Source organism: Cynocephalus volans, chromosome 2, assembly GCF_027409185.1.
Source record: "Cynocephalus volans isolate mCynVol1 chromosome 2, mCynVol1.pri, whole genome shotgun sequence".
Taxonomy (NCBI): Eukaryota; Metazoa; Chordata; class Mammalia; order Dermoptera; family Cynocephalidae; genus Cynocephalus; species Cynocephalus volans.
Genome location: NC_084461.1, coordinates 198,350,133 through 198,377,831, shown reverse-complemented (window position 1 = coordinate 198,377,831; position 27,699 = coordinate 198,350,133). Strand labels below are relative to the sequence as shown.

The 27,699-nt window shown below is 44.0% G+C and overlaps 1 protein-coding gene across 2 annotated transcripts in view; it reads right to left on the bottom strand.

Annotated features, from left to right (window-relative positions):
- Nucleotides 1-27,699, bottom strand: part of SSH1 (slingshot protein phosphatase 1) — a 59,832-nt gene that overhangs the window by 14,156 nt on the left and 17,977 nt on the right. For both annotated transcript variants that reach the window (XM_063086023.1, XM_063086024.1), the window contains exons 3-12: nucleotides 19,192-19,295; nucleotides 15,177-15,241; nucleotides 14,619-14,740; nucleotides 10,591-10,659; nucleotides 9,440-9,505; nucleotides 6,621-6,815; nucleotides 5,307-5,400; nucleotides 4,199-4,327; nucleotides 1,674-1,720; nucleotides 168-314 (exon numbers count right to left, since the gene is read on the bottom strand). In XM_063086023.1, the coding sequence (XP_062942093.1) occupies nucleotides 168-314; nucleotides 1,674-1,720; nucleotides 4,199-4,327; nucleotides 5,307-5,400; nucleotides 6,621-6,815; nucleotides 9,440-9,505; nucleotides 10,591-10,659; nucleotides 14,619-14,740; nucleotides 15,177-15,241; nucleotides 19,192-19,295 (1,038 nt within the window). The remainder of the gene's footprint in view (nucleotides 1-167; nucleotides 315-1,673; nucleotides 1,721-4,198; nucleotides 4,328-5,306; nucleotides 5,401-6,620; nucleotides 6,816-9,439; nucleotides 9,506-10,590; nucleotides 10,660-14,618; nucleotides 14,741-15,176; nucleotides 15,242-19,191; nucleotides 19,296-27,699) is intronic.

The following is a 27,699-nucleotide window of genomic DNA, read 5'->3' as shown; positions in this document are numbered from 1 at the left end:
TCAGGGCCTCTACCTGGTGAAGCCCAATAACCCTTTGGTGCTTGGGGTCCTGCAGCTGAAAACAAAGGTCCATCAGACATCCAAGCTTCCTCAAGCCAGCTGGCTTCTGAGTCTCTGACTGTCATTGATTTCCCCAGCAGTTGGTTTCTTCCTCCCTGCCCACTTACTTTGCTTTGTTTATAAAATGATATGCTTCGTTCCAGTGGGCTAGAAGGTCTGTTGTCTCTTCATCGTAGACTCGGATGTTATGATATGCAAATAAGCCAGGGAAAAAATTATCTATTTCTCTAGTGACATTTAAAATGTAGTCAACCCTGCAATGAGAAAAAAATAAAAAACAAATTTGGAGAATCAGAATGAGAAAATACAAAACACTGGCCAAGAAAAAAAATTAAATATACATTAATAAAGGATATATGTTTGTGGTGGAACCTTTGTTTTTTATAATGGTAATTTTAAAAAAATACTTCCTAACTGCCCAATATTTATACTAAAAAACCAAATTTCTTTATTTAGAAAGCAGTATAAAAAAGATAACTCAGTTCAAAGCACTGCTAAGCAATGTTAATTCTGGAAAGTAAATATAAGTATTACTTAAATACATATCTAAGCTCCTTAAAGTTTCAAAATTCATAACTATTATGAGTATACAGAGGATTAAAAAAAAGAGTCTCCACACTTAAACAGTTAAAAAGCAGAACTGCCTTAAATCCATTCTGAAACAAGGCAAAATATAAATAAATATTTGAGAAGTTCGGCTAACCCAGATTCTGTAGTTCTCTACACTTAGTAAGTACTTTTATTTCTGAAAGAACAAAATAATTTCAGGAGTTAGAAAACATCTCAAATAGGTTCCATAAGAGAATATTTATCTATGCTTTAAAAAATACCTTTAAAAGTCATTTTATTTATTCCAGCAAGATGGAAAGCACAGAGAGTACCACCCTACATTGTAAGAATACTTTCTTTTGAAAGAACACATCTTAACCAGTAGCTCTAAAGATGTATTTTGAGATTTGTTTAGTCTTGATTTTTAAATTTAGTAATTCAAGAATGCCATTATGTCAGATCCACAGAATGGTGATTTTGTGGCTATGTTGTCAAAATAAATAAATAAATAAAAGAGTCCAGACATCTGTTCTTGAAGGTCTAGCTTTAAACATTTTTCATTCCTGCTACTGAGCACTTCTGATACTAAGACAGGCATATGTTTCTGGCCAACACTGAGTATTTAGTTGCAAGATTCCCACCATGCCCCAAAGTATAGCCTCAGACAGAGCCAGGAGTGGTCCAGGGATCAGGGTTGCTGACTGGCAAATCGGCCATTGGATCTCTGTGTCCATGCTAGGAGTCTCAGCAACCGGTGGTGGGAGGGGCCTCCAAACCTTGTCAGCACTCAGGCTGCTCTATCCCATGTGAGTGTGATTTAGAAACCTTCCCCCTGACACACACAATCACACAAGACTCCAGCAATATCTAAAACCCATGAATTATTCAGGACGTGGCATTTTGAAGCACATCTGTTTAGCTATGCAAATCAGCCCCCCAGCCACTTCAGAGACCAGGGTTCAGGCAACAAAAGGTAGGCAGCCCAAGGTCTGAACCTCGATGGCACAGCGGAGGGTTTCTGGGCTGCCTGAAAGGACAGGGGAAGACAAGGGGAGCAGACTCACCCTGAGCCCTGCAGTTCCTCCAGATTGGATGCATTCCATTCAGAGCCCTGGGGGACAGATCACACAAACCCCCGTGAGTGTCACATGTCGGCCTCAGAGCTGTTTACGGGATGCATGGTTTATCCTAGCCCTGATGGTGAGGCCTTATTGCATGGGTCCTTGGCCTCAGAGAACTGAGAGGCTGATATAAAAGTAGGTTCCCGAGGTATTTACAGTATCATCGACGTGTGCGACAGGGAAGGCAGAAGACGGACCGTGCTCATGGGCCCCTTGGCTTTAGGGAAAGAGTGAGTCCAGGAAAACCCGCTCCCCATTTCACGGCTTCCTTTCTTAAGATTCTGCCATGGTCCCATAGCCAGAGACCTATGACCTCCCACTCAGGGAAGGGCATGTTCACCACACACTAGTTAAAGCAGGAATCCCTCTACCTTTTCTGGGAAGTATTTTGGCAATATTTAAAAGTCCCCACCCTCTGGCCCAGTAATTCCAGTTACAAAAATCTGTCCTGAGGAAATAATCAGAATTCATAGAGATTTAGGTATGAAGATATTTATGGTTATTTATAACAAAAGGACGGAGACAACCTAAAGGCTCAATGGGAAGAAAGTAGTAAAATAAATGATGATGGATCCTTACGATGGAGTCACTAAAATAACTCATTCTTTCGGAGAATATTTAATGATGCAGGGAAACACCACATAAGGAAAAAATTTTTAAAAAGAAAGCAGGATACATACCTATAAAAACATAAACAGTATGATCCTTTCCTTTCTCTCTCTCTTTTTTTAAGAAGCATTAAAAAAATAAAAAAATATGGGGGAAAAAATATACCAAAATGTTAACAGTGACCACCTCTGGATTTGTGAGATTGGGAATAACCACTTCTTCTACAGACTTATTTGTATTTCCAGACTTTCTACAACATGTTTTATTTTAATGCTTTTTAAAATGGCATCATTAAGAAACAAACCCTTCATTCCTGAGCAATTCGAAGAACGTGGAACAGAGAAAAAAACAAAAAATGATCACTTCACTCGTAGGAAATGCAAACAAGAGAGTCACAAAGAGCAAAAGAACCTGTCCTAGTCTCTGTATTAACTTCCTTTCCCCAGTTCCCAAAAGGGCAGACCCTCAGGACCCAGGGCTGCAGGGCCCTGATCAAGCTGGCAATGTGGGGGTGCTTGCTGAAGTTTCATATTTGAGGGAGAGGTTCAAACATAAAAATTCCTTCAGTATCTCTCATGGAAAAAGTGACATAGAGCACCAAACCACACCGAAAGAATAACGCAACTCCACTGAAGCTTGTGAGTGTCATCTTGCTGTGACCACCCCCTAGTGGAGAAAGCCAGGACCAGGATGGCTTGTGTTCATTCTCACCAGGGAAGTCAATCGATTTCCCAGGGAGACAATAAGTGCCCAGTGCTTCCCAGATATCTTTCATTGCAATCCACACGCTTACATACATTTTAATGTATAAATATATACATATATGGATAGACACAGATATATAAATACATTAAAAATGTCTATCTATCACTACATATACATTTGGAGAACTCTTATTTACTTCCTACAGGTAGAAAACAAAGTCATTCATGTCTTCAGCAGCAAACACCCTTCCCTCAGCTTCCCCAGGAAGCAGTGTCTCCTTTAACAATGGTTACTACATATTAGCACCTACAGAAACTGTACTCGGTGTTTAAATGTATTTTATTTAATCCTCATAATCAGAGGATACAGAATGAAGGGAAAAGAGAAGCAAAGTGACTTGCTCCCTGTCACATGGCTGATGAGGCTGAGGAGTGGGAACTTGGGCCCTGGTGGGTCTGATATTCATTATACCACACGGCCACTCTAATTTTAGTAACGTGCCTTTCTCTGTAGTCTCTGACTTTGAAAACTTGCCAGTTGCCTTCTATGGAGACTTACGGCATTAAGACAATCTGAGCAAGAGATAGAGGTGCAGAGAATCAGGACAACCCACCCACAGTTGCATGACCAGGGCAGATTCTTCCAGTGGGCTCTGGGAGCAGGGCATCAGAGAAGCTGTCTGCACAAGCTCAGAGGGGAAACTTGTTTTAGTTGTGTGATCCTCCCTGTTTTTATTCATGTCTCAGGATGCCTAGGCATAATTCTGGGGCCTGGTAAGTATGTGTCCTTTAGTAACTGGGGACTTCTAGCCCACAAACCATTTGGAGGTAACTGGATGGGGCCTTTTAGCGACTGAAGACAAAGGGTAGAGAGAGTCTGAAAACACTTGCCAGGTGACTATGCCAAATAGCTTCCAAACAACTCCCCGCAGCTCAGCTGGGAGCCCCATCGCACACATCTGGCTCCAGAGCAGACCTTAGGCTGCAGGCAGAGAAGGGGGTCAAAGAGGGGAGGTCCCATCAGAGTCAGGATGGAGGTTCCAGTAACTCAAGCTTTTTGCCTGCTTTTCCTCTCTGACTTGCTGCAAGCTCCAAACAATCAAGGTCTGATTTATGTTCCCCAAACCAGATACTGCCATCGGCTGTGCCTCTTACGAGATAAAGATGATCGAAGATAAGGGAGGGCTTGTCCATCTGTCCCAAGATAAGTAGCATCTCATTGTCTATGAATTCCTTGAATTCTTTCAAGTTACAGTTCATCTGTTTCTCTAATTCATTACGGATCTGTGGAGTGGAAAATATCAGGAAAAGCAATTTGTTAAAGAAAACAGCTGTCCACCTCCAAAGCATAAAAGTTACAACGCAAACAGTGGCTATTTCCAGAAAAGGTGTTTCTTTTTTTTCCCCTCAGAGAAAGCATTTAGACACACACAGCACACAATGTGTGGGTGGCAGGAATGCAGGCTACTCTACCTAAAAGTAAAGCCAACTGGAGGACATTTATTATTTCAAATATGAAATCTGATTTTCATGAGAACTTTTCTACTGAGTTTAAAGCACTTACACTTTTACAATTAAATGTCAAATACATCACAGTGAGAATCTAAAATCACTTTCATCTTGCTTGGGAAGGTATCACAATATGATTTCATAAATGTATCTAATAAAAAGATTGTATATGACTTTTTTAAATGGCAATTTCAACCTCTTAGATCCACCTAGTTTAAATTGTTTTTAATATTCATTGAATTCCTTGAACAAAAAGCAATGGAAAAGAGAAAAAAAAGTGATCCAAGAAAGCACTAAAAAGCAGCAAGAAGGCAGTCCAGGATTTGCAGCTTGCTGGTCAGTTGGAATTAGGTGGAGAACTGTTTGCTATCTCTCACATAAAACGCAAGGCAATGTGGGGCAGAAGATAGGAGGAAAGGGCATTAACAGATAAATGCTTCTTAGTACAATCTACAGATCTCATGGAATTCTCACCAGAGTTCATACAGGTGAGGCTCAGAAGATCAAGAAATTTTCACAAGGTCTCTCGGCTGGTAAGCAGCAGATCTGGAATCAAACTAGAGTCTGACCCCAAGGCCTCTTTTCACTGAGCCCTGCTGCCATTGTAGACAAGACAGAAATCAGCCTCTGAGAGCTGGTCAACAGACTGGTAAAGATGACCAGAGGCCAGGCCTGCTTCCACTGCACTTTTGGCAACAGGACAAGTGAACAGCACACGACCTCTGGCCTGCTAAGAACGGAAGAGCTCTCTTACTTCTTTGGAGGTCACATTTTCTAGATCCTGGCTCATCATGATGCTTCGGAGTTTGGCTTTGATGAGGCGCTCAGTCATTTCCCCTTCAGTTGGCCTGGAAAGAAATGACATTTATTTAGGAAAGCACAGAACTACAGGAAGCCTGAGGTTAGAGGTCACAGAAACACCATGCACTTTGTGGCCTGGGCACGCAGAGTTCACTTGCTGGTGTGCACATTCTCAGGGGGAGGAAGAGTTGCATGGAAAACCTGCTCCACCTCTAGAATTCCCACATGAGTCAGTAGAGTGGGGAAGAGATTGAGATGACGGACAACAGTTTGGAAACTCACTCCTCATTCAGGTTCTGCAGAGTGTCAGAGACCCTCAGGGCAGGACGCTGGGAGTGTAGCACCCCCACACCACCGGCCCTTCAGTCTCTGCTGGAACAGGTCTGGATGTGAAGACCTCACTGCGTCCTAAGGCAGCCCAGCCAAGCTGTGGCCAGCTCCCACTCTATTTCTTCCACAGAACTAAGATCTCTGTGCTTCCCTGTAACCTGTGCACAGTAGCCTTACTTTTACCTCTAGAGGCCACACACAGAGACAAGGACAGCCCTTCCTCCCCATCACAACCCTTCAAATACGCAAAGGCAACTGCTATTTCTCCCGAACCCTTCTCACGGTTTCTTTGAGGCCTCACATAATGTGGCTTCCCCACTCCCCTCTGAACACACTGTAGCTCATCCACAGTCGCCTTAAGATGCAGTGTCCTGGTGGGACACAACTCTTTGTGAAGAGTGGTGTCCGAACCAAGAGAGAAGGGGAGAATAGTTTCTTCTCAAACTAGACTTAATGATGTGGCCTCAGGACACGTGCTGTTGGGTAGCCATGTGACACAGGCTTCACTGCTGCTGCTACTAAGGCAGGCTGCGCTCAACACTTGTGTTTTGGGCCCCAAGGAAGCAGAGGCCACATTCATAATTCTTCTAAGAGCACAGGAAGAGGCTCTGGGAATTAAGTCTTTGGCAACCTGAAGAGGAAAGGCCACACCATGGAGCACTGCCAAGGAGCTGGTGAAACACACGGCCACACACTCCTTTGAAAATCTGATGTAAGTTATGAACCTGTTCCCCAGAAATGTATGCACCAAATTTGTCTGACTTTTAAGGGCAGCCAAAGACTACCCAAGGGCCAAGATAAGAAACTCCTGCTTGAAGTGCTACTTCTGGGTGATTCTCAATCAAAGAGCTCCAGAGGAGGGTGACCCTGTGCAGACTGGGCACTGGCACTGGGTACGTGTGGGTGAGGCTCACACAGGAGGCGGCACCACACTTACTTGTCCACAAACAGTGCCGGGGAGTCGGGCCGCGTGGACTCCAGGTCCTGCATGGCATTCCACTCATTGATGCAGCTCTGCTCGGAGCTGATACAGCTCTCGTAGTAGGTGGCCCAGATGAGAGCCACGCCCCCGGGGAAGTAGTTGTGCCTTCGTGCCACTTCGCAGGCCTTGTGAAGCACCTGCAGGGCAGACCTGGGGTGAGGAGGGGACAGGGTCAAGACTGGGGAGGTGCAGGAAGTGCTGGGTCTTTCCTTCCCCCAAAGGGAAAGAGTAGCTCATAAAGGATCCCCTCCTGGAGCCATGCTTTCATATAAGGGCATGTGGGGGACACGCAGCCACACCCGAAACTCATGGCCTACCGGTCCCAGAGCTAGTCTCTGACACATGCATCGACGGAGTCCAAGAACAACAACTTCATAACTCTCCCAATCAGGTTGGTTCCCATGTTATTTTACATTCCATCAATTAACTCCAAAGCATTAAGATTTACTTCTGAGGACGTGGTAACCATGAACGTAGGAAACACAATTAAGCCTAGCAGCTGGAAGGAAAAGTTTTCATATGCAGTAGAGACACTGGACTGCATTCTAAATAATTAAATTTCTAACCTCACCCACATCAACAATCTAATAGCTTAGATGTTTAGATTTCTTAAGGAAATGAGTTCTAGAAACTCATTTTAATATAGAAATTAACTCAAAAAGAGGTTTGGGGCAGAGTGGAGCAGAAGAAACAACATAGAAAATGTATATGCTTTATTTAATCACCCTCCTTTACTTCTTCTTACAGACATACAGGGTGAAAATTTCTCAGGGAATGGGGTAAATTCGTTACCAACGAAAGATGGACAAGTGAAACCCTGGAATGCAGGGAGTTGCAGAGAACGGCTCAACAGCGGCATAAAAAATACTGCAAACTACTTCAACTCCCCAACTGTACATATCTGTCCTGTTTCTAGACTGGTTGAGGAGATACACTTGAGCTGAATGTTAACTAAATTTAAACTTAGTCCTGGTTCCGAACTTCTTGGAAAAACACGTGGGCCTATTTTTTACTTGTCTGGAGAGAAAGAGACAACAAATTATTCGGGGACATAAAGAAACATCTGAGACAGCTATTGGCTCACTGTCCAGAATTATATCATGATCTTCCCCAAAATGATCCTAAGTTGACTGCAGCATGGAGTAACAGAGGACATAAAAAAGAAATGCAATTTAAGCCTGTAGAATAGGGAAATTTCTGCATAACTCTCACTATCCCAGAGGAAACACTGGCCAGAACTCTTCTTATGAGATGTCACCAGCTCGCCTGGGCTTTTTCCAGATTATTTGAGAGAGACTACTGGGTTGAATTTGCTGCATGGGCAGTTGGTGCCATCTTCCAAGGAAGAGGAAGGCTGTAAGATGAGCCAGGTTCAGAGGAGCCATGGACATGACGCCTTCACCCAGTGTAGCCTTTACCCACAGCTACCTCCTCCGCAGAGCAGAGTAGCCCAGGGGAAGCCTTACCCCTACTCAGGCACCTCCACAGACTTTAAATGCCATGAGGACAGAATTATGTCCGTTTTATGGCTCCCTAGATGTTCAGTGCCTAGCAGAGTGCTGTCCCCTTCTCTCAGTAAACTGAGTACCTACTGTGTACCAGGTACAATGACCATGTGAATTTATGCTGGAGTGATATATTGTCAGCTGTAGATATGTAACATTGCATCTTAACAATAAAAGTAAAATCCTACTTAAAAACAGGCAAAGGACTTGAATAGATATTTCTTCAAAGATGTACCAATGGCCAATAAACACATGGAAAAATGTTCAACGCTAATAGTTGTTAGGGAAATGCAAATCAAAACCACAATGAGATACGTCTTCACACCCATTAGGATGGTGATTCTTAAAAAAAATGAACAAACAGGATTTGACAAGGATATGGAGAAATTGAAACTCTTGTGCTTTGCTGGTGGGAATGTAAAATCATATAGCCACTGTGGAAAACAATTTGGCAGCTCCTCAAAAAGTTAAATATAGAGGGGCTGGCTGGTTAGCTCAGGTGGTGAGAGTGTGCTTGCTGATAACACCAAGGTCCAGGGTTCCATCCCTGCACTGGCCAGTCACAAAAAAGAAAAAAAAGTTAAACACAGAATTACCATATGATCCAGCAATATCATGTCTAGATACATACCCAAAACAATTGAAAGGACTTAAGCAGATACGTGTACACAAATGTTCACAGTATTATTCTCAATAGTTAAAAGGTGGAAACAACCCAAATGTCCATCAACAGATAAATGGATAAACCAATGTGGTATATACACATGATGGAATATTATTCGGCCTTAAAAAAGGAATGAAGTTCTGATACCTGCTACATCATGGATGAACCTGGAAACTATTATGCTAAATGAAAGAAGTCAGACACAGAAGGACAAGTGTATCATTCCACTTACATGAGGGATCTAGAATAAGCAAATCTATAGAGACAGAAAGTAGAATAGAGGTTACCAGAGGTTGAGGGGAAAGGAAAAGAGGAAGTTATTGTCTAATGGGTACAGAGTTTGTTTGGGATAAAAAACTTCTAGAAATGGATGGTGGTGATGGCCGCACAACACTGTGAACGTACTTAATGCCCCTGAACTGTACACTTAAGAGATGGTTAAAATGGTAAATTTTATGTTCTGCATATTTTGCAACACACACACACACACACACACACACACACTCACACCCCTATCTGAGCTTCTAAGTAGAAGAGGTTTTTCTGTTCATGCGGTCAGCTAGGAAAACATTTCTAAGGAGTATAAGTCCTAACACCACACTTACCACATGGCCTGAACAGACACAGGCTTAAATATATGCATCCTTCCTGCTGTGCTCACACTGAATCCACTGAGAATGAAAACAAAAAGAAAAATATCCGTGGTGAGAAGTCTGACCTCTTTAATCAAATCACTTTGAGACACAGGGAGCATGCCCACCGTGGACGCTGAGAACAGGGATCTCTCCTGCCATCTGATGAGGGATCACAGAACCCACTGCATCAGAGACAAGGGCAAAAGCAGAGAAAGATACACCCTCAAACCAGGAACACCTGTCTTTAAACTGGCAATGAGAGTTCTACAAAAAACTGGAAAGTGTGGCAAAGGGCACGAGGCAAGGACAAAGAGTATTTGACAGCATCTCCTTTATGCTCCCACAGCTGTCCCTGCCCATCTGCTATGTCCTACGCCACTTACCCACCTTTTTTTTTTGTAATTGCATGAAAACGTATTAATAGAAAACAAAATTTTAAAAAAGGAACAATATCCCAATAATCCCACCACTTCCACAAGTCAAATATTTATTTTTTCCTTCTAGTCCTATCGATGAGGCAATGTAACTTTGACCTGCTTGGAATCCCAGTGTAGAAACAATTTCCTATTCTGTTCTTTCCATGTATAACATGAGCCACGCATTTCCTTGGGAGTGAATGCATGAGGAACCAGGATGGCCTTTCACCATCTGCCTGCCCAGGCTGAACTCGGTAACTCCTCCTTGGCAGCCCCAAACACAGCACTTGAAACATGTTGTACCCGTTAGCTGCATATCTCACCCTGCAGCCCCCAGACAGTGAGTTCCTGCTGGATCACATTCATCTGTGAACTTTCAGGAACCAGCTCCATGGAGGGCACTTAATGAGTATCCGCTTACTAAGTCAGGGTAAATGGATGTCAGTTTACTGCTGTTCCTGAACTTCACATAGCAGCAGATCTCCTGTAACAGGCTTCCATTGATACCTCATGACCTAAACAACCTTACAGAGGGTCGAAAAGGTACTCTTCCGCTGTGGCTCACTGGAGGGCAACATGATTTCTCCTAACGTAACCATCCTGTCACACACATGCTTCTATTACTAATGATTATCCAACGATGCCCAAACCAACTGGTGTTTCAAGCCTACAGAGAAAGAATCTCTTTTTAAGACATCTCCTTACCCGTCGCCATCAAGGTGGATTTTCGTGTCGCTCCACAATCGGAGAACCATCCCAATGGTGCAGCTTTTACTACACAGGGGAAGACAAGATGTCTGGAGTCAGCGTCCACCCACGTCCACACAGTCTTACCTCTGTTTCTGCCAAGGCTTCCCAGCTCACAGGGAACCACCACTTGACCCAGGACGGGCTGCTGGGCATCTGGGTGAAGCTCTTAGACTGTTGGGGTAGGGACCACTCACTGCATTCTAGAAAACACGGGTCCCAATGGCCCTGCTAGAGGAAGTCCCAAGTGACTAAACCATTTTGGTGTGGACACAACTCCATAAATACTCAGCAGAAGCTCCTGGGGTATATGGAGTGGCCAGCTGACCACACCTCCACACCGCTGATGGCTGGCGCCTGCTGGTGGAAGGCCATGGCACTCTGTGGTACACAGGCCAGGAGGGGCAGCCAGCCCCAGCCTCGACTGTTCCCGGGTGACAGGGGAGGGACAGGTGCTCATACCATTGTTGGAGATCACTTTCTGACTCTGTTTTTGTATCTTTTGTGTAGCTACAGTTTTACAGTTTGTAGCTTAATCTGGTTTCATTTTGCCCATCCTAACAGTGAAACGATACTTATCAACTTTAGAGACTGGCGCCACTGAAAAACAGGGAAAGAAAGGGCTTTATCACAGGGTCTCTTCAAATTATTAAGAAAATTCTTTAGGCACATAAAAAAGTTTGTGACAAATTACTGTAACTGTGCCAAGGGCCAGCTCCGACAACCGTCAGGAATCTTGGGCATACATCTCTGCTACCACTTAGCAGCCCCTGCAGGGGGTACTGTCTAGGGCTCGCTGTGCGCCTGTGCGGACGGGGAGCTCTGGGGCTTGTGCACCAGCTCCTTCTCCAGAGCTTCACCCACCATGGTGCTCTCTTCCAACCTCTACTTCTGTATCTGTGGCGAAGGTAGTTTCAAGCCCTTCAGATCAAATTAGACTAAGTCTTTTGGGTTGAACAAAATCTCAGGTCCTACCCTACAGTCCTACCTATTCTTGATGGACTAATTGTACAGTATTTCCTTTCCAGAGCTGCAAAATAAAATTTATGTTGAGTCTCACAGAGCTCTCATAGCTACTAGACTGTGTCAGTGCCGAGAAGGGCCCCTTTGGAGCCCAAATCTGATATGCAGAAAGCTTGGATCAGAGGGTGCCCTGGGAATGTGTGGCTGCTCAGGCCACCCAAGGTCACATATGCAGATAGAAAACTCTGAAGGGGAACGCCTGAGCCTGCCACAGCCCGCCCTCATTCCAGCACTATCTTTTCTAACACCGCACTTGGACTCTCTCTCACTAGAACCCAATGAAGGCACCCTTTGGGGGCAATGCTCACCTTGCTTTCTCTTTTTCTGGAATAAGGAAACAAAATCTCATGGCAGGAATTTAGAAAAGCAAACGTATCATGCCCTCAGCAAGCCAAAGATTTGGTGAGGACCAGAGCTTTGTTTCTGAGCCAGGGGAGAACACGAGAGCCTGGTGCCGGGCAGTGTAGGAGCCACAGGACACTAATACCCACAACCCCATATGCCCAGGCATGGAGAACAGCTACATCAGGCCCAACAACAGCAAGGCCTGCTTAGTACTTGCTCCCTGTCACTCGCCTTCTGTAGCCTCTTGACCCCTCTCTCCGACCACAGGAGACCAGTGCTGGCCTTGGGAGTGACGCCTGCAGCAGGCTGTGGCTCCAGCTCAGAGTGCGCAGAGAAATGCGGGCCTAGGGGCAGAGCATGCAGAGGAGGCAAGAGGACCAAAGGGAGGGGGGCCCCCCTGAGAAACAACACTGGGGTGCCCAGGAGGGGCACAGGGAGGGAAGGGGTAAGGGAAGGGCACTTCAGAGTGGGGGGGAACGGGTGCATGGGCCTGTCTGCCCCAGCTGGTAAAGAATCAACGTGGAGTGCATGTGTGTGCGTCTAATGTGCGCCCACGACCTCTTACTGTGCTCTGCTGGAGCAGAGCCAGGTCTGTTGCGCACACTGATGCAGCCCCAGCACCTGGCAGGGCGCTGGCCTAAGGAAAGAGCTAACAAGTCCTTACATGATAAACGTGCGAATGGATGAACAAGCAAGGCTCTGTACAGGAGACAGCTGCAGCCAGCGGAGCCTCCTCACTCAGCAGGTCCATAGTAAAGGCCCCAAGTTTGAGTCCCAGCTCAGCAACTCACTGTGATGACCCTGGTGTAATCACTTCAGACTCCTGAGCTTCTGATTCCTTGTGTGCAAAACGCAAGTTAGGGCTGCCTACCCCGCAGGGGGATTTAAGCATTAAATGAGGTGTTCGTGGTGGCATTTTGTTAAGTGTACTGTGCTTGGCAACTTAAGCAACAGAGATGACTGGGAAAAGGGATGGATTTCTGCGAGGCTTCAGGAGTTAGAGTAGAAATGATGGGTACAGGCTACAGGAGGCAGGTTGCGGTTGGGGATCAGAAAGTGTTATAGGACTGGACCACACTTGGTGAGGGAAGTTCCTGTCCCTGAAAGGACTCAGAAAGGCTGGACTGTCATTTGAAGAACTACTATAACCGCAACACTGTTAATCACTAAATGCCTCTTTGACTCACAACCATATGGAGAATGGCCAAAAAGATGGGGCTCTGACCATTGCTGACAGCACCTGCCTGGTGGTCTCCCAACACAACGTACAAGCCCTAGTCTCCCAGTAGCTCTTCAGAACTCCCCTCCTAAGACATGGTGTGCTGTACACTCCTCTACACCCAAGGCCACAGGTGCCAACTCACACTCTGTTGTCCCTAAGTGTGCTGCAGAAAATTTTCTCACGATGCTGTTATGTACCAGGGGAGGAAGGAGTCATAAAAGAAATGTCCTGCCCTTTTCATTCATTAATGTCTAACAAGCAACAAAGTCTTGGTCACGGGCATGTGACTCACAGCAGCTCTCTCAAAGGAACAAGACAAGGCAGCACAGTCACCAAGCCTTTTATGGCTCCGTGACTCTTTTTCCTATCGATTCTGCCTGAAATGCTCTTCAAACGCTCCCTGCTCTACCTCTGCCCCTGAGCTTGCCTTGCTGCCCACTTGAACTTCAGGAACTCGGCTTAGGTGTCACGCCCTCCAGGAAGCCTCCAGCATGTGCTCTCTAAGCCCACACCTCCACTTTCCCACAAGAGTCTCTGCACCCCTGAGCCTCTCCCTCGGGGCTGGTTATGGCGTCTTCCATGCTGAGCTCGTAGGCTTCTGGAGGCCAAGAACTGTGTGTACTGTCACTTCTTTGTTTACCTGGGCCTATCCCATTGCCTCTCACACTGGAGAACGCAAATACATTATACATTACATGCTTATTGAATGAGCGGATTAGTGAATGATGAATACAGGGAGTCTACTTTAATCTAGTTTTAGCAAATCCACATTTTACAATAATCTCAGATGGATTAATTTCTCCTAGATGTAAGGTAAGCCGTTCACCCTCATTTCACACACATAATAGGGTCTATGATATAACTAACTTGGCCTCCAGTTATTGGGGAATTCTAAGCCTCTCTTAAAGCCTCTGAGCAAGGACCTGCCAAAAGTACTTGGGAATCCATGGAATATCGCTACTGGATCAGGCACTTGACACGGAGCCTAACAAGCACATAGTTCTGTATAAGCCTGTCCTCCCTGCTTCACTTGGCTGACTCTGGCTTGTCTTTATCACTCGCCACTGATGCCACCTCCTCCAGGAAGCACTCCTGGCTAAGGTGCCCCTCTCTCTATTACCCAGTGTTAAATGTCTAAGCACAGTGTAACTTTTCTATCCTCTCAGTTGACTCTGGGCTCCCTGAGAGCAGAGACTGGATCTGGCAGGTGCCTGGCACACAAGGGCAGACACAGCATGCCCTACTCTTCCCAGTACCTCGGCTAGCCCCTGCCCTCTATAAGGAACACCCTGCCACTCCCCCTCCATCTCCTGTGGATATGGGACCATGCAAACCATTTTCTAGCAGCAACTCTTGTTTCCCTCCCAAAAGGGAACCACCATCCCATCAGACTCACCTTTCTTTACTGGAGAAGTCAACTCCCAGCAGGATATTCTCTTCAGTGTCCTGGCGCCCGCTGCTATATACCACCACCATGTACCGGACCCGGTCTGTCCAGGCACTCTCCAAGCGCACGGCCTGGAACAGGGCATAGATGCTCTCACTGGTCCACCTTTCCAGGTGGTGCCTCCCCCCTTCGCCAAACCAAGATCAGGAGCTTTAGTTTTCTACCTGTCCCTCTGTGAGTTAAAGAATGAAGATGACATTCTTGAGAGCAGGAGCCAGTTCTCATTTATATCCCTAGCACCAAGGACAGTGCCTGGCTCAGAGGAGGCACCTAAAATGTGCACTGTGCACACACAAATGGGGTCTGAGCGCAGACCACTGTGGAGACCCAATGCATCCCTCCCCTGGCCCCTCTGGTGTACTGAGGAACAAACCTGGCTTTGGCTTTTGTGAACAATTTGGGAGAATCCATGACAATGTAAAAGCTTTTCCCCCTATTGTTCATGAATGGTTCCCCACCCAGTTTCACAATTAAAAACTAAAACTTGCCACTCTTGTCTCTTCTTACCAGCTTGATTCTGTCTTCACAACGCAGGAGGTTTATCATCACTTGAAGATGCTGGGGCAGGTCCCCTGTCAGACCAATAAAGGAAGTTTTAAAAGGCTGCCGATAGGGCCGACCCCGTGGCGCACTCGGGAGTGTGCAGCGCTGGGAGCGCAGCAGTGCTCCCGCCGTGGGTTCAGATCCTATATAAGGATGGCCGGTGTGCTCACTGGCTGAGCGCGGTGCGGCCGATCACAAAAAGACAAAAAATAAATAAATAAATAAAAATAAAATAAAATAAAATAAAAGGCTGCCCATGTACTTTCCAGGAAGAAACCTCTGGAAGACTGATTTTGAGAGTCTGGAGGAAGATTTAGAAGTTAAAATTTCTCTACTTGCACCACAGGAGAAACATCACAAACACTTAAAGTCTCAACTTCTTACTCTGCTCCTGAATATTGAGTGATGGCAACAAGTGATACATAGCTTACTGTCATGTTGTTAAAAGTTGTTCTTATTTTCTAAAATATTTGTGATATGGGATTTTTTTTTTTTAATTTAAAATTTGGAAAATACAGACAAGCCTAGAGAAAAATGTAATGTCATTCAAGCGAACATTAACTGGCAGGGTGGGAGGTAGAAACTACAGCCATGGCTGGAGGAAGGCATTTGCTGAGTTAATGTGAGAGAAAAAGGTCCGTCATTTTAACCTCTTCAAACTCTTCTGCAGCTTCCATGAGAGTCAGATATTATTTCTACATCCGGAGGGGGGATGTTTAAGTGACTCTATAGAAAGCAGCTGTATGTTGGATGCCTAGAAAAATAATTTGAGTAGAAAACAATCTGTCATTATTTTTTGCTTGCTAAAAATTATCTACTTTTTTTTTTCCTTTCACCATTTAAAAGAGGCAGTAAATCAGAAATAGCTTTCAGACTTCCTTGAGCTGCCCCAGAATACAGGAAGTACCTCTGGGCTGGAGTGAGGAAAGGAAAGTTTCTTAAAGGCTGTGAGCGAGTTTTCACAGCCAAGCAGAAACAACCCAGCTGAAGGAGGACTGTGTGTTCCAGGAGGAGGGGACTGCCTTAAATGAGGTGCATAATTAGGAAGTAACGGGTATGATTCTAATGCGCTTTTTTCCAAGCTTATACATTTTTTAAAAATGTTTGCACAGGTTTCTTTCTGAAGCAAAGGTTCATCTGTAAAGATGTGGACCTAGAAGAAGGTGCAGGGAAAAACTCAGAAAATGTGTATCAAATTCAATTTTGTGCAACACCCCCAAGACAGAGAATTATCTTTTTTTTAAAAAATTACCCTATGAATCACTATTAGAACCCCAGAAGGATTCATATTGCTTACATATGCAAACCTCCAAGAGAAAGCATCGCACTGGTTCCTTTTGCAAAAGTATCTTTTTCATTTTAAGGCAGAATGACATAGGATTTCCAAACTGTACTTCTTGCCTCACAGAGGAATCGGATCATTAGAAACTTGCCCCACTACATAGAAGGGCAGATCTCATGCTAAGTATTCTTCCTACAATAAATAAAATTAAAAAAACAAAAAATGGATCTAACTCCCTGACTTTTAACAAATTCACTTAACTATTCTCTCCAGTTATAGGACTTCACAGTGTGAAACACCCTACACTGCTTTCTATAAGGAATGATCTGAAGATAATAGTTCACATTAAAGAAGGATGTACAGCTCTTGCTTTTCCTCCACCTAAGCAGCACCCCACCTGTCGTGTCACCAACGCCACACAACACCATGGGTGGGTCTTCACTGGCCTGGGCCCTCCCACCATCCACCCCAAGTCACCACACTTCACAGATGAAAGCAGACCCAAAGCCCTTGTCTGACAAATGCCTAAATGAAAGGGACATTTTCCACACAGATAAACTTCTGTTAGTGGGATTGTCTGCTGAGATGTGGAACTGCTGACAGACAGAAATCCAAACCGCAGTCTGACATCCACACACACAAAAAAATCACAGAATATGAGCTGAAAGTACAGGCTCTCTAAAGGGCCTCAAATTGACTGGACTGGCTAAAACAAATGGAATGGCTTTGACATGGACAGAATTAACCCTTGACTGCACTCAGCTCTGGTGAGGACAGAGGGGACTGTGGTTCATTCAGCGGACTTGATGGGAAAAGGGAAAAAGGAAACTAATGTCAAGTCTAGCTTGTGCCTGCCCCAAGGTCATTTACTGAACATCCCTGGACAGCCAGCGGCCCATCTGCCTCCTGAGCTCATCATCCATTCCAGACCTCAGGGGCAGAAGAGTCAACCAGCTTTCTTCCTACTCTTGTGTGCATTTGAGAGACACAGGAGCCAGCTTTACTTCAGTTTTCTTTTACAAAATGGTTTTGCACTTACTTCCCCAAGCTCACACAGTATGAAAATATTCTTTGAATGAGAGGAAGGAGACATTTTATGCTTAGTGAGCAATGCTTGGGCACTCGCTTTGTTGTATGTGTTACAGTTAAGATGTGAACAATGACTAAATTCTGAGCAGGGCAGAACTACAAGCAAATTCAAGAATGAAGGGTCTGTTTATATCATTATTTTTAATTTTATTTTATTTATGCATATATTTTTTTGGTGGCTAGCCGGTATGAGGGACTGAACCCTTGACCTTGGTGTTACAGGCTGTGCTCTAACCAACTGAACTAACCAGCCAGCCACTTGATTATAGTTTTATTGTACTAAAAGTCACTGTAGTAATAATTATAGCTGTGTGTGTGTGTGTGTGTGTGTGTGTGTGTGTGTGTACATACATGTGGCACCTACTAGAAGGTGGGTATGTTACATGCATGAGTTTTAATTTCTGAAGTAGTAGTCTGAAGTAGTAGTGTTTGATGCCCATTGTAAAGATTAGCAAACTGAGGCTCAGAAGTTGACCTAATACTGCTCAGTAAGTCATAGAACTGTGATTTGAAGCCAAGTCTGTCTGGCTCCAAAGCAATATTCTTTCCACAAACCGCACTGCCTCTTTGGGCAGGACAGCTATTTTCTTAGCTTATGATAGACCTAATTTTTGGCTATAAATATCAGTATGTGAAAATACTGACTGAGTCTTGGTGTTGGCTACAAACTGTAAGATATGAAACTCTAACCTAAGCACTTACATCTAAAATGAAGCTGGATGGCTTGAAGTTAAACAAACAAGATGATCACAGGTGACAAGAAAACTGGCCCCAACTGCTAGTTGGTTTCACTTGTTCTGAAAGGTAAAGGCTTTCCCAGCTCAGACATCCAGACATGCACTGCCTGCCCAAGAAGTGCCCTGAGAGGCTACTGACCTATGACAAAAATTCACTTGCATGCAAACCTTGTTTGAATTCCTCTTTTCAAACTGCCTTCAGTTTCATGGTCAAGTCATCTACATAAACCAGTCTTACTACTTTATAGGCATTTCTTATCTGTTTGCTTTTGGACCTAAGTTTTAACACTCTGTTTGATCCCCACTGTACTACTTCTGTTTAGTTCCAAAAACCAGACTCTCTACTACAGCATAAAGACTTCTAACCACAATAACTATGTCAGAGTGCAAGCCAAAGGCTCTTTATTAAAGAAATTCCCCACATGAGAGTTTTTCAAATGCTCAGAGAAATGATAGGATCCCCAGACGAGGTATATACCACCTCAAGTGGTTATTTTCAAGAGGACATCTGGCTATAATGCATTTTGCTGCATTTGTTAAAAAGTCATACTATAATTTTAAATAAGCAGTTAACAATCAACTGCGTATAGAAAATCTTTGTATCCCAAAGGACGCTGCTGACCACCTTACCTCTCACATAGACACACATAGTTTAAAAGGTTCACCAGCTCCCACTGCCACCGGAAAAATATGCATGGCCTGCTCAGGGAAAGAGCACCTAAGTCTCTACTTGCACTAGTCATTACAAACTTGTGTTCCACTATTTCTCTGGCCTTGAAACCCAGCAAATTGCTCACCACTGATGATGAAAGTTTCCAGTGTTGTACAGAAAAGAAGTTCCAATTTAAGAGTAACAACTTAGAGCCATCACCTGCATGCTTGTGGGGGTGCTGAAGACTCCGCTGGCCTTGAGGGCTGTTTCCCTGTTGTAAGAAGAGAGCTGCTCCTTTCACCATGAAAAAGCTCTCACTTAAGCTGGGAAGAATAAAACCAGAGCACAGTTAGACTGGAATTCAGAGAGGAAAATGGGTAAAGACATGCTGCAGAGGGAAAGCTTTAGAGTGGACAAATGGCATGTAAAATGCAAATGGGATGAAATCATTTTTATAATAATTTCACAGAGTACTCTTCCCAAACCTTGCCGTTGCTAATAGGAGAGTTTTTGTGATGAAATAACATATCTGCTAAAACACCCAAAGTTCTTTATGGGCTCTCCCAGGGCCAAGAGCTCCATCCTGTAGAATACTGGAAAGGGATTTCATAGTAGCACATTTCACTGTAGTACATTTTCTTTTTTCTTTTTTTTTTTGTCTTTTTCGTGACCAGCACCCAGCCAGTGAGTGCACCGGCCATTCCTATATAGGATCCGAACCCGCGGCGGGAGCTTTGCCGCGCTCCCAGCGCTGCACTCTCCCGAGTGCGCCACGGGCTCGGCCCTACTGTAGTACATTTTCTAAAAATAGAGAACAACCCCCTGATTAGGAGAGGGTAATCCACTTTGTGAATTTTTCATACTCTTGTTGATCTTTGCTTCTAATTCCCTGACTTTTAACAAATTCACTGATTCTTGGTGCCTCCTCTTGATGGAATCCAAGAAAGATGAAATTACACTTTCACTAGTTGCTTGCATCTTAAGAAAAGTGGGTGGCTACTGATCTGTGGTCTAACTTAGTCAAGAATGTTCTATCCACTATTCCTGCAGAAAATCTCAAGGTGACCCAATAAATTTCTCAGCAGAATAAATCTTTGGCCTTTGTTATCTTAATTAGCAATAACATTTATATTCAAACTAAAACTTAAAAAATTACAATTAAAAAACATTTTGCTTTCATGATTTAGTTATCAAAAATCACCTTCAGCTTATGCAGAAATTTAAGACATTTAAAAAAAGAAAGCCTCATCTATGAATTACTACCAATTATTAAAAAATACCATCAACTCTGAAAATTACCCATAAAATATACCAAAATTATTAACAGTGGTTTCTGGGGGGATGGATCATCTATGATTTATCTTCTCTCTACTTCTTAGTATTTTCCACATTTTCTATATTGAACAAATATTAACTTTTTAAAATGGCTATTTTTATTTGATTTTCAAAGTAATATAAAACACATACTACACTTTATCATTTAAAAAGCCATTTTCACCACGCCAGCACCTTGGGGCCCACCCGGGGAAGCAAGGCATGGATCCGGGGACCAGACCCCCACCCCTCCCACAACCAGGCACACCATGCCAGTGCCTCGGGGCCCGCTGGGGACTCGAGGTATGGAGCTGGGGGACCAGACACTCCCTACAACCAGGCACACTGCCAGCACCAAGTAGCATGCCAAAAACATCACCTCCATGTGGGTGGCCCACCACAGCCACCACAATAACCATGGCTGCCGCAAAAGTGACTAGATGCTAGAACCACCACACAGATGGTCTGCCAGCCACTGGAGTGCATTGACACTAGGAGAGTCACCAGCAGAGAGAAAGAAAAGAGGAGGATGTCTCTCTCCACAAAGCCATTTCAGAGTGACAGAAGAAGCATCTGCTCTATGATAATATTGGGGGACCTGAACACACTTCTCGGCATTGGACAGATCATCTAGGCAACAAATCAACAGAGTAACCATTATTCTTTCAGAAAGAGAGAAGAAATCTAGGGCAATTAGAGGGGGGAAGGGGGAGGGAGAGTGGAATAGGGAGAGACTGGACAAGGGGTATAAAGAATAATTACGATTTGTAACAATGTATATGCTAGTAATATTGATTTGATCAACATATCTTAATGTTGAACCCCAAAAATATGTAAATCAATTTTGATTCAATAACAATTAAAAATAAAAATAAAATAATTTTGTGAAAGAAAGTCACAGTTCAAATTATCTAGAACTATAAAAATAATTCTCTCTTGAGCAACTAATTAACATATACCTGATTTGAAGGGAAACTAAGAAAAAGCAGTCCTTTTTTTTTAAAACAGAACCCTGGACTTAAGCAAATCAATTCCTGACAGAATTACAAGGAAGTTTTCTGTAATATAAAAAAGCAAGATCACTTTTGTCCCAAACATCTAACGTCAGTAGTTAAACATTCTAATCCTAGAAAAAGAATTCATCTAAGTCTGACATATATAACTCTAGGTGTTAAGAAAATGCCTCATAAACTAGCATGTTGAATCAGCAGCTCCTGAAATCAAGAAAACTGTTATTTTCTATGATGTTAGGTCCACAATAAAATTTGCTACTTCTTCTGGTTAAATTCTCATGCTAAAAATAATGACTGCTCAAATTAAATAATAAGGCATATTTCTGCCTCTCCTACTCGGGCCTTTGAATTATGGACAATTGTTTTTATGTATTTCATAATACCAATACGTTACATGTGTACAGCACTGCATCTGTTATTATAAATGTCCTGCACCAAGTCATCCTTCCCATCCTATTATAGTGCATATTTGTGTTGCAAGTTTCAAGTGTTGAGGAGGCCAGGATTATAAATAATGAAAGAAATGAGAAACACCCTTTCTTTGCAGTTTCACCCTCAACCCCGGGAAGCAAAAAGCTCTTTAACACCCATCTGGCCAATTTAAGATCCAGGCTGTCTCATTTTAGCAGGTTCCAGAATCACTTAACACTCTTCTACCCCTGAAGCTTATCACCCTCTCCTTCCTTAGAATTTTACAACCAAGTCTATTTTCAGAACTATTCTGTTTTAGACACAAATCACTTATTTATTGTCACCAAAATCTGAAAGAGCTGTGGAAAGGACTCCAAAACCCAATGTGTAACTTAAAACAACAATCTGTTCATCGAAGCAGCTGGGGAAATCTTCTCAAGGCAATATCAAACTCCTTTGTTCATGAGTTAAAAAAAAAAAAAAAAAAAAAAAAAATCCATACTGACCAGAAACCCAAGCACTCTGGAAACAGCCAACCATTAACGGTGACCTTTGCCTTGGAAATCACAGTCAAAAATTCCCCTTGGTTTCCTTTACATTTCCTTTAGAAAAAGAGGGAACAATGCAAAAGAACAGGCTGGTGTTACCCTGTGATCGCTTATAAGGCCGGTTGTTCCTCAGACTGATAAGAGTCAATCCCCACCTCTCACACATGAAGCCAGGGTGGCTGTATTGATTGGGGGCCGGTAACACTCTGCCTCTGTTCCCCATGACATTCAGTAGCAGTCATTTAATGTAAGGAGCAAGACTGAAAGCTTCAGGGAAGCTCAAGGAGCACATTATCCCCAGGCCATGGAGATCACTCTGTGTCTTGCGAATACAGAAAAGAGGTACACCAAGAGGAAAACCACACAAGATGACTCTTGGGGCTGAGATGCAGGGGGGTGGGGTGCGAGGCCACAGAGCATGGCCAGTCACAGGATTTATGGAAACAAGATGCAAATATTCTTCGTGACCCGCTTCCCGGTTTCTGCTCTGAGCTCACTGCAAAACCAGAGCACACTCTCTGTGTGGCTGACTCGAACACTAGCACTGACGGCCAGGGCTTCATGTGGTTCTCTTGGCCAGACTTCTAATACCAAGAGGCATGGCACTCCGAGTCATCAGAGCCTCACAGTGCCCCTGTGGGGAGGTTCTTTAAGAAATCCACGTTGGCAATGGCACACGCACTTTACTAGGCACCAGGGCCAGGAAGCACAAACCAACCCACAAACCAGCCATCCCAGCTCCAGAACAATCAGCCTTCTCCCAAGAGGTTAGTGTCCTAAAGAGAGCAACTTAAGTTACAGAAGGTCAGACCCAGACAAAGTGAAAACGTTTTCCTCCACTGCTTTCAGAGAAATCTTGACAAGGGATAAAAAAAGGTCCAGCCACCGCCCTCCCTCCCTCCATGCTCAACGCTTTTATCTCCACAATACAAGTATGTTCTCAGACACTGATTACTGCCATTCGGGAAGGTTTCATAAGATTAAAGTTTCTACAAAGCATTGAAGACAGACAAAAACCTCAATCAGTGTTCCTCAAAAAACCCCAACCCTCAGAATATAAACAGCCAGTGTCATCCAGAAACCAATACATGGTAGGAAAATAGAAATCAGTGCTGGAAATACATACTAATTCGGGCTGGAAACCTTTGAACAGCAGAAGTACTGTGTCGGCCGAAGGAAGATGCAGAAGTCAGTAAAATAAAAAAGGTTCATGATTGCTGTGTTCACATCTTCACCAGCCCCTCCAGCTGCCTGCCGAGCTCCTGCCGTCCTCTCCCAACAGACAACAGCACAGGCCAGGAAGAGGCTGCGAGTCCTTCAACGAGGGCTGGAGTCCTCCTCTTTGGATGATGTTCCCACCCAAAGAGCAAATGGCTCTTGTGGAACTCTCGTCTTCCCCTGATATTTTGTCTTAAAAAGGCCCTTGTCCCCAGCATATCCTGATGAAAGAGTTTCATTCAGAGGGAGCAAAACAGCTGAAGTTCCTCTAATCACTTTACTCCTACGGGCTTTTTCCCCCCTGTAGGCTTTAGGAATGAGCAATAGGGTGTGCATTAGAAACCGTGAGGGAAAACAGCTGGCCACCAAGTAGCAAACCCCAAGCTAGGAGGACCCCATTCTGGTTAAAATCAACATATGGAAGGATGTCTCTTTCTTTCAAATCACCATCCATTCACCCAACAGTATTGTGGGCAGCTGCCACCTTATTCTGCATTTTCAACAGTACTTTTACATTCTGAAAATTCTTCAGTCGTGCTAATAGCTACTTGGAGGGCCTGGTGACCGACTGCAGGAGGACATCCCAGGTGGAGGGACCCACAGATGCACCTAAGAGGAGCTTTGAGAGATGCACAGAGCCTAGGGCAGGTCAGGCTGCAAAGGCAAAGGAGGCCCAGGGTGAAACCCATCTGGCAGGAGCCAGTCAAAAGCTGTCTGTTTTTAACTTTCAGATGGTAAAACAAATTAAGGATGCAGATAACCATAATGCAGAGCAGAATGGGGTAAGTACCCTAAGAAAGGATCCCTGCGAGGGATAAGAATAGGGAAGACAGAGGGTTTAACTGTGGATTCTGGAACACTCCATGAAGGAGGTGGCACTGAGTTGGGGCTTCTGGGGAAGGCCTTGTCTGGAAGCTTCCCCCAGCTCTCAAATGATAATTAATCTTCCCCAAAGGATTAAGGGAAACACACACAATCATTATTCTTATTTTGCAGATGAAGAAACCACAGCTTGCCCAGGAGAACACATCTTTACAAGACGGGACTAGAATCATGTCTATCCGCCCTATGCCCACCTCCTTAACCCCTGGAATGCCAATTCCTTCTTGGCCAAGTGGAAATCAGAGCCCTTTTGCTGCCAGCGTCCCTGCTCTGGCTGCTCTGGTTCTGCTAAAACACATGTCAATGAGAAGTCAGAATACGGATCACATCTCCAGTCCTTCTTCCCAATATTTGAATGCATTTTGCACAGGAAAATGAGAAGGAACGATTCAACAGAACTTCAGGAAGACTTGCCGTCAGAGTTTTCCCACCTACCCAAGGCACAATCAGAAGGGTCGAGGGACCCATGGCATTCCCCTATCCACTGCCACCATTACAGTTATGGGACAGGACACATCATTTGGTCCTTCTGCACTGAATGGGAATACTGAGGAGGCATTCTGTGAGCAGTACAGGCAGACTGATCAAGAAGTGACTTTCAAGGTGTGTTTCTCATCAACAGGACTATTATTTACCAAGCACCTACCATGTGGCAGAGACTGCACGGTGCTTAGCTATGCCATGTCATCGAATCCCTGCAGCTCTGCAGAGTAGGTATTATTTTCTCCATGTGACAAATGAAGGAAGCCAGTCAAAGCTTCTGAACTCCCTTAGTGACCCTGATGCACATCAAAGTTTAAGAAAATAAAAAGTACTGGTCTGGGAATCCATATTTTGGGTTCTAATCTATGTTCTACTAACGACTGTTCTGATATTCCCTTACAGGGTTCTGTTCATTCAATGAAGTTGCCAAATATCTGCAGAGTGTGGAGTACAAGGCTAAGCCAAGCCAGCCCAGGCATTGGTAGAGGCAAAGAGAAGTATCCTTTTCAAGGAAGGGATATACGCATGGGTGATCTGGGTGGGTGCCACACCACTTAGAAACACAATTCCTTGAAGAACAAAAACAGTAGGGGTAGAAACCCGGTACTACAGAACATTATGCTAACACCGCTGATTTCCAACTCTGGCTATACATCCAAACAACCTGTGAAACTTATAAAGCACATTCATGCCCAGGTCCAACCTCAGCAGAGTCTAATTGGAAAGATCTGTAATGAGTTCCGGGCATCAGATTTGTAAAAAGTTCCAGAGGTGCTTCTGATGCACAACTAAACTTAAAAACCCCTGAATTGATAAGAGAAGACAGAGAAAACTGGCTATCTACCCACCCCCCATGAGCTTCATAAAAATACCTTGCACATAGGTGCATATAAATGTTTTCTCCTGGTAAAAGACAACCCCAATAAAAATGCATGGTCCCCTCAGAAGGGGAGTAGCATGATTAGGTACAATGAAGAGAGGTCCTACTACGGTCAAAAAACAAAATAATACACTCTATGGAAGCAGCAAAAGAGAGGTTAGTCTACCAAATACTTTCAGAGTCACAAATGTTCTTGAACTCTAACAGAGGCCCTGCATTACAATATTGATGATTACAGGAACAATAACAACAGATCAGACCTTGATAAGCTCTGCTGTTGACAAAGCATTCTGGCAAATGTCCGCTCACTTCATCTTCACAAAACTCTGAGGCAGACCAAGCAGGCATTATTATACTAATTTATACCTAAGGAAACAGGAAGTTACTTAAATGGAATGATTTTAGGATTTCTGATGCTATATCTTGCAAAAAATAAGAGAATATGAGCCTAAAGTATAGCTCCTAGAAAGGGTCCCACATTGACTGGACTGGCTGAAACAAACTGAATTACTTTGACACAGATAGAATTAACCCTTAATTGTACTCAGCTCTGCATGGTGATGATGGAGGAGACTGTGGTTTGTCCAGTAGACTTGATGGTGACTACGAAAAGGAACTAATGTTACATTGTCATCACAGAAAAGATGGGTGCCAACGTGCATTCCAATGAGGAGCTTCTGTTAATTCTGCTTAGACGAGCAAATATTTACTGAGTCTCTATTGTGCCCAGTCAGTGCTAAGCCCTGGGAATTCAGAAATGAGCCAGTCACGCTTCCCACCCTGGAGCAACATTGCAGTCTATTGGTCAGACAGGCCCAGGCCAATAACTTCAATATAATGCAGCAAGTTCCACACAGAAGAACGTACACAGTGCTGTACGTGAGTCAGGGAGGTCTCCCTGGAAGGAATGATGCTGAGCTGGACCTCGAAGGATCAGTAAATGGGGGGGTGTGGGGAGCAGGGGAGTGAGAAGATTATATCACACGCACCCCACAGTGAATAGAGGAAGATTTGGCCTCTGTCATAAAAGGCCCATGTGGATTCACAAATGTAAATTCATAAATTCTGCTCTATACATCAGTTCCCTATAAGTCTAGTTAGCATAAGCTGGTTTCTCAGAAGTTGATTATCCCTAAGTCACCTTATAAATTCAAGTTTCAGAATATACAAAGCTAAGAACCAAACCGTGGGCTTGTGGCTGAGGCATCAAGCTGTCAACATCACAATTTCTCAGCACCCAAACGCCTGGTATACTGTAGGCACTCATTGAATACTGTTTTAAACAAGTAAATGACAGCTTCAATCTAAATGGTAGTTTATAGTCTACAGAGAGCTTGCCTGTACATTCTTTCACTTAATTCTTACAATTCCATTCTTCTGACGAAAAAACCAAGACCCAAAGAAGATAAATGGTGTGTCTGTGGTCATACGGTGTATAAGAGGCAGAGCAGGATCGAAAGGTGCCAAGCTCAGCACATTTCCTGCTGAATCCCTAGGTCAGAGGGCAGGACGATCTGACCTGTAGCAGCAGGTAAAGCTGATGAAGACACCATGACCTCAGAACCACTGCTGGCGATGGTTTGGACAGACTCAGAACCCCATTCCTAGCAAAGTAAATTTACAAACATGGAAAGGAGATCGAAGAATTACTACTTGTATATGGAGAGAGATTCACTGAAGACTGCAAGTGGAATGGAAAATCCTTTCCATTGCTCTCCCACAGGTTCTTCCCTCATTTTGAACTCATGTTTAAAAGTCACAGAGACCTTGAGTTGTAACAAGGTCTTGTTCTTTTTAATTTTGTGCTTTCTCGCGCAATCTGGCTGGGCCTTGCACCAAATGCCATTCTTCAGAGTGTAAAAAAACAAGTAACTCTGGGGACACACCTGTCAACCAGAGCTCCCAAATTGCTCCCCAAAACACATAATGCTGAGAATGCACAGGGAAATTCCAGCTGTGCAGGGTATTATACTTAGGG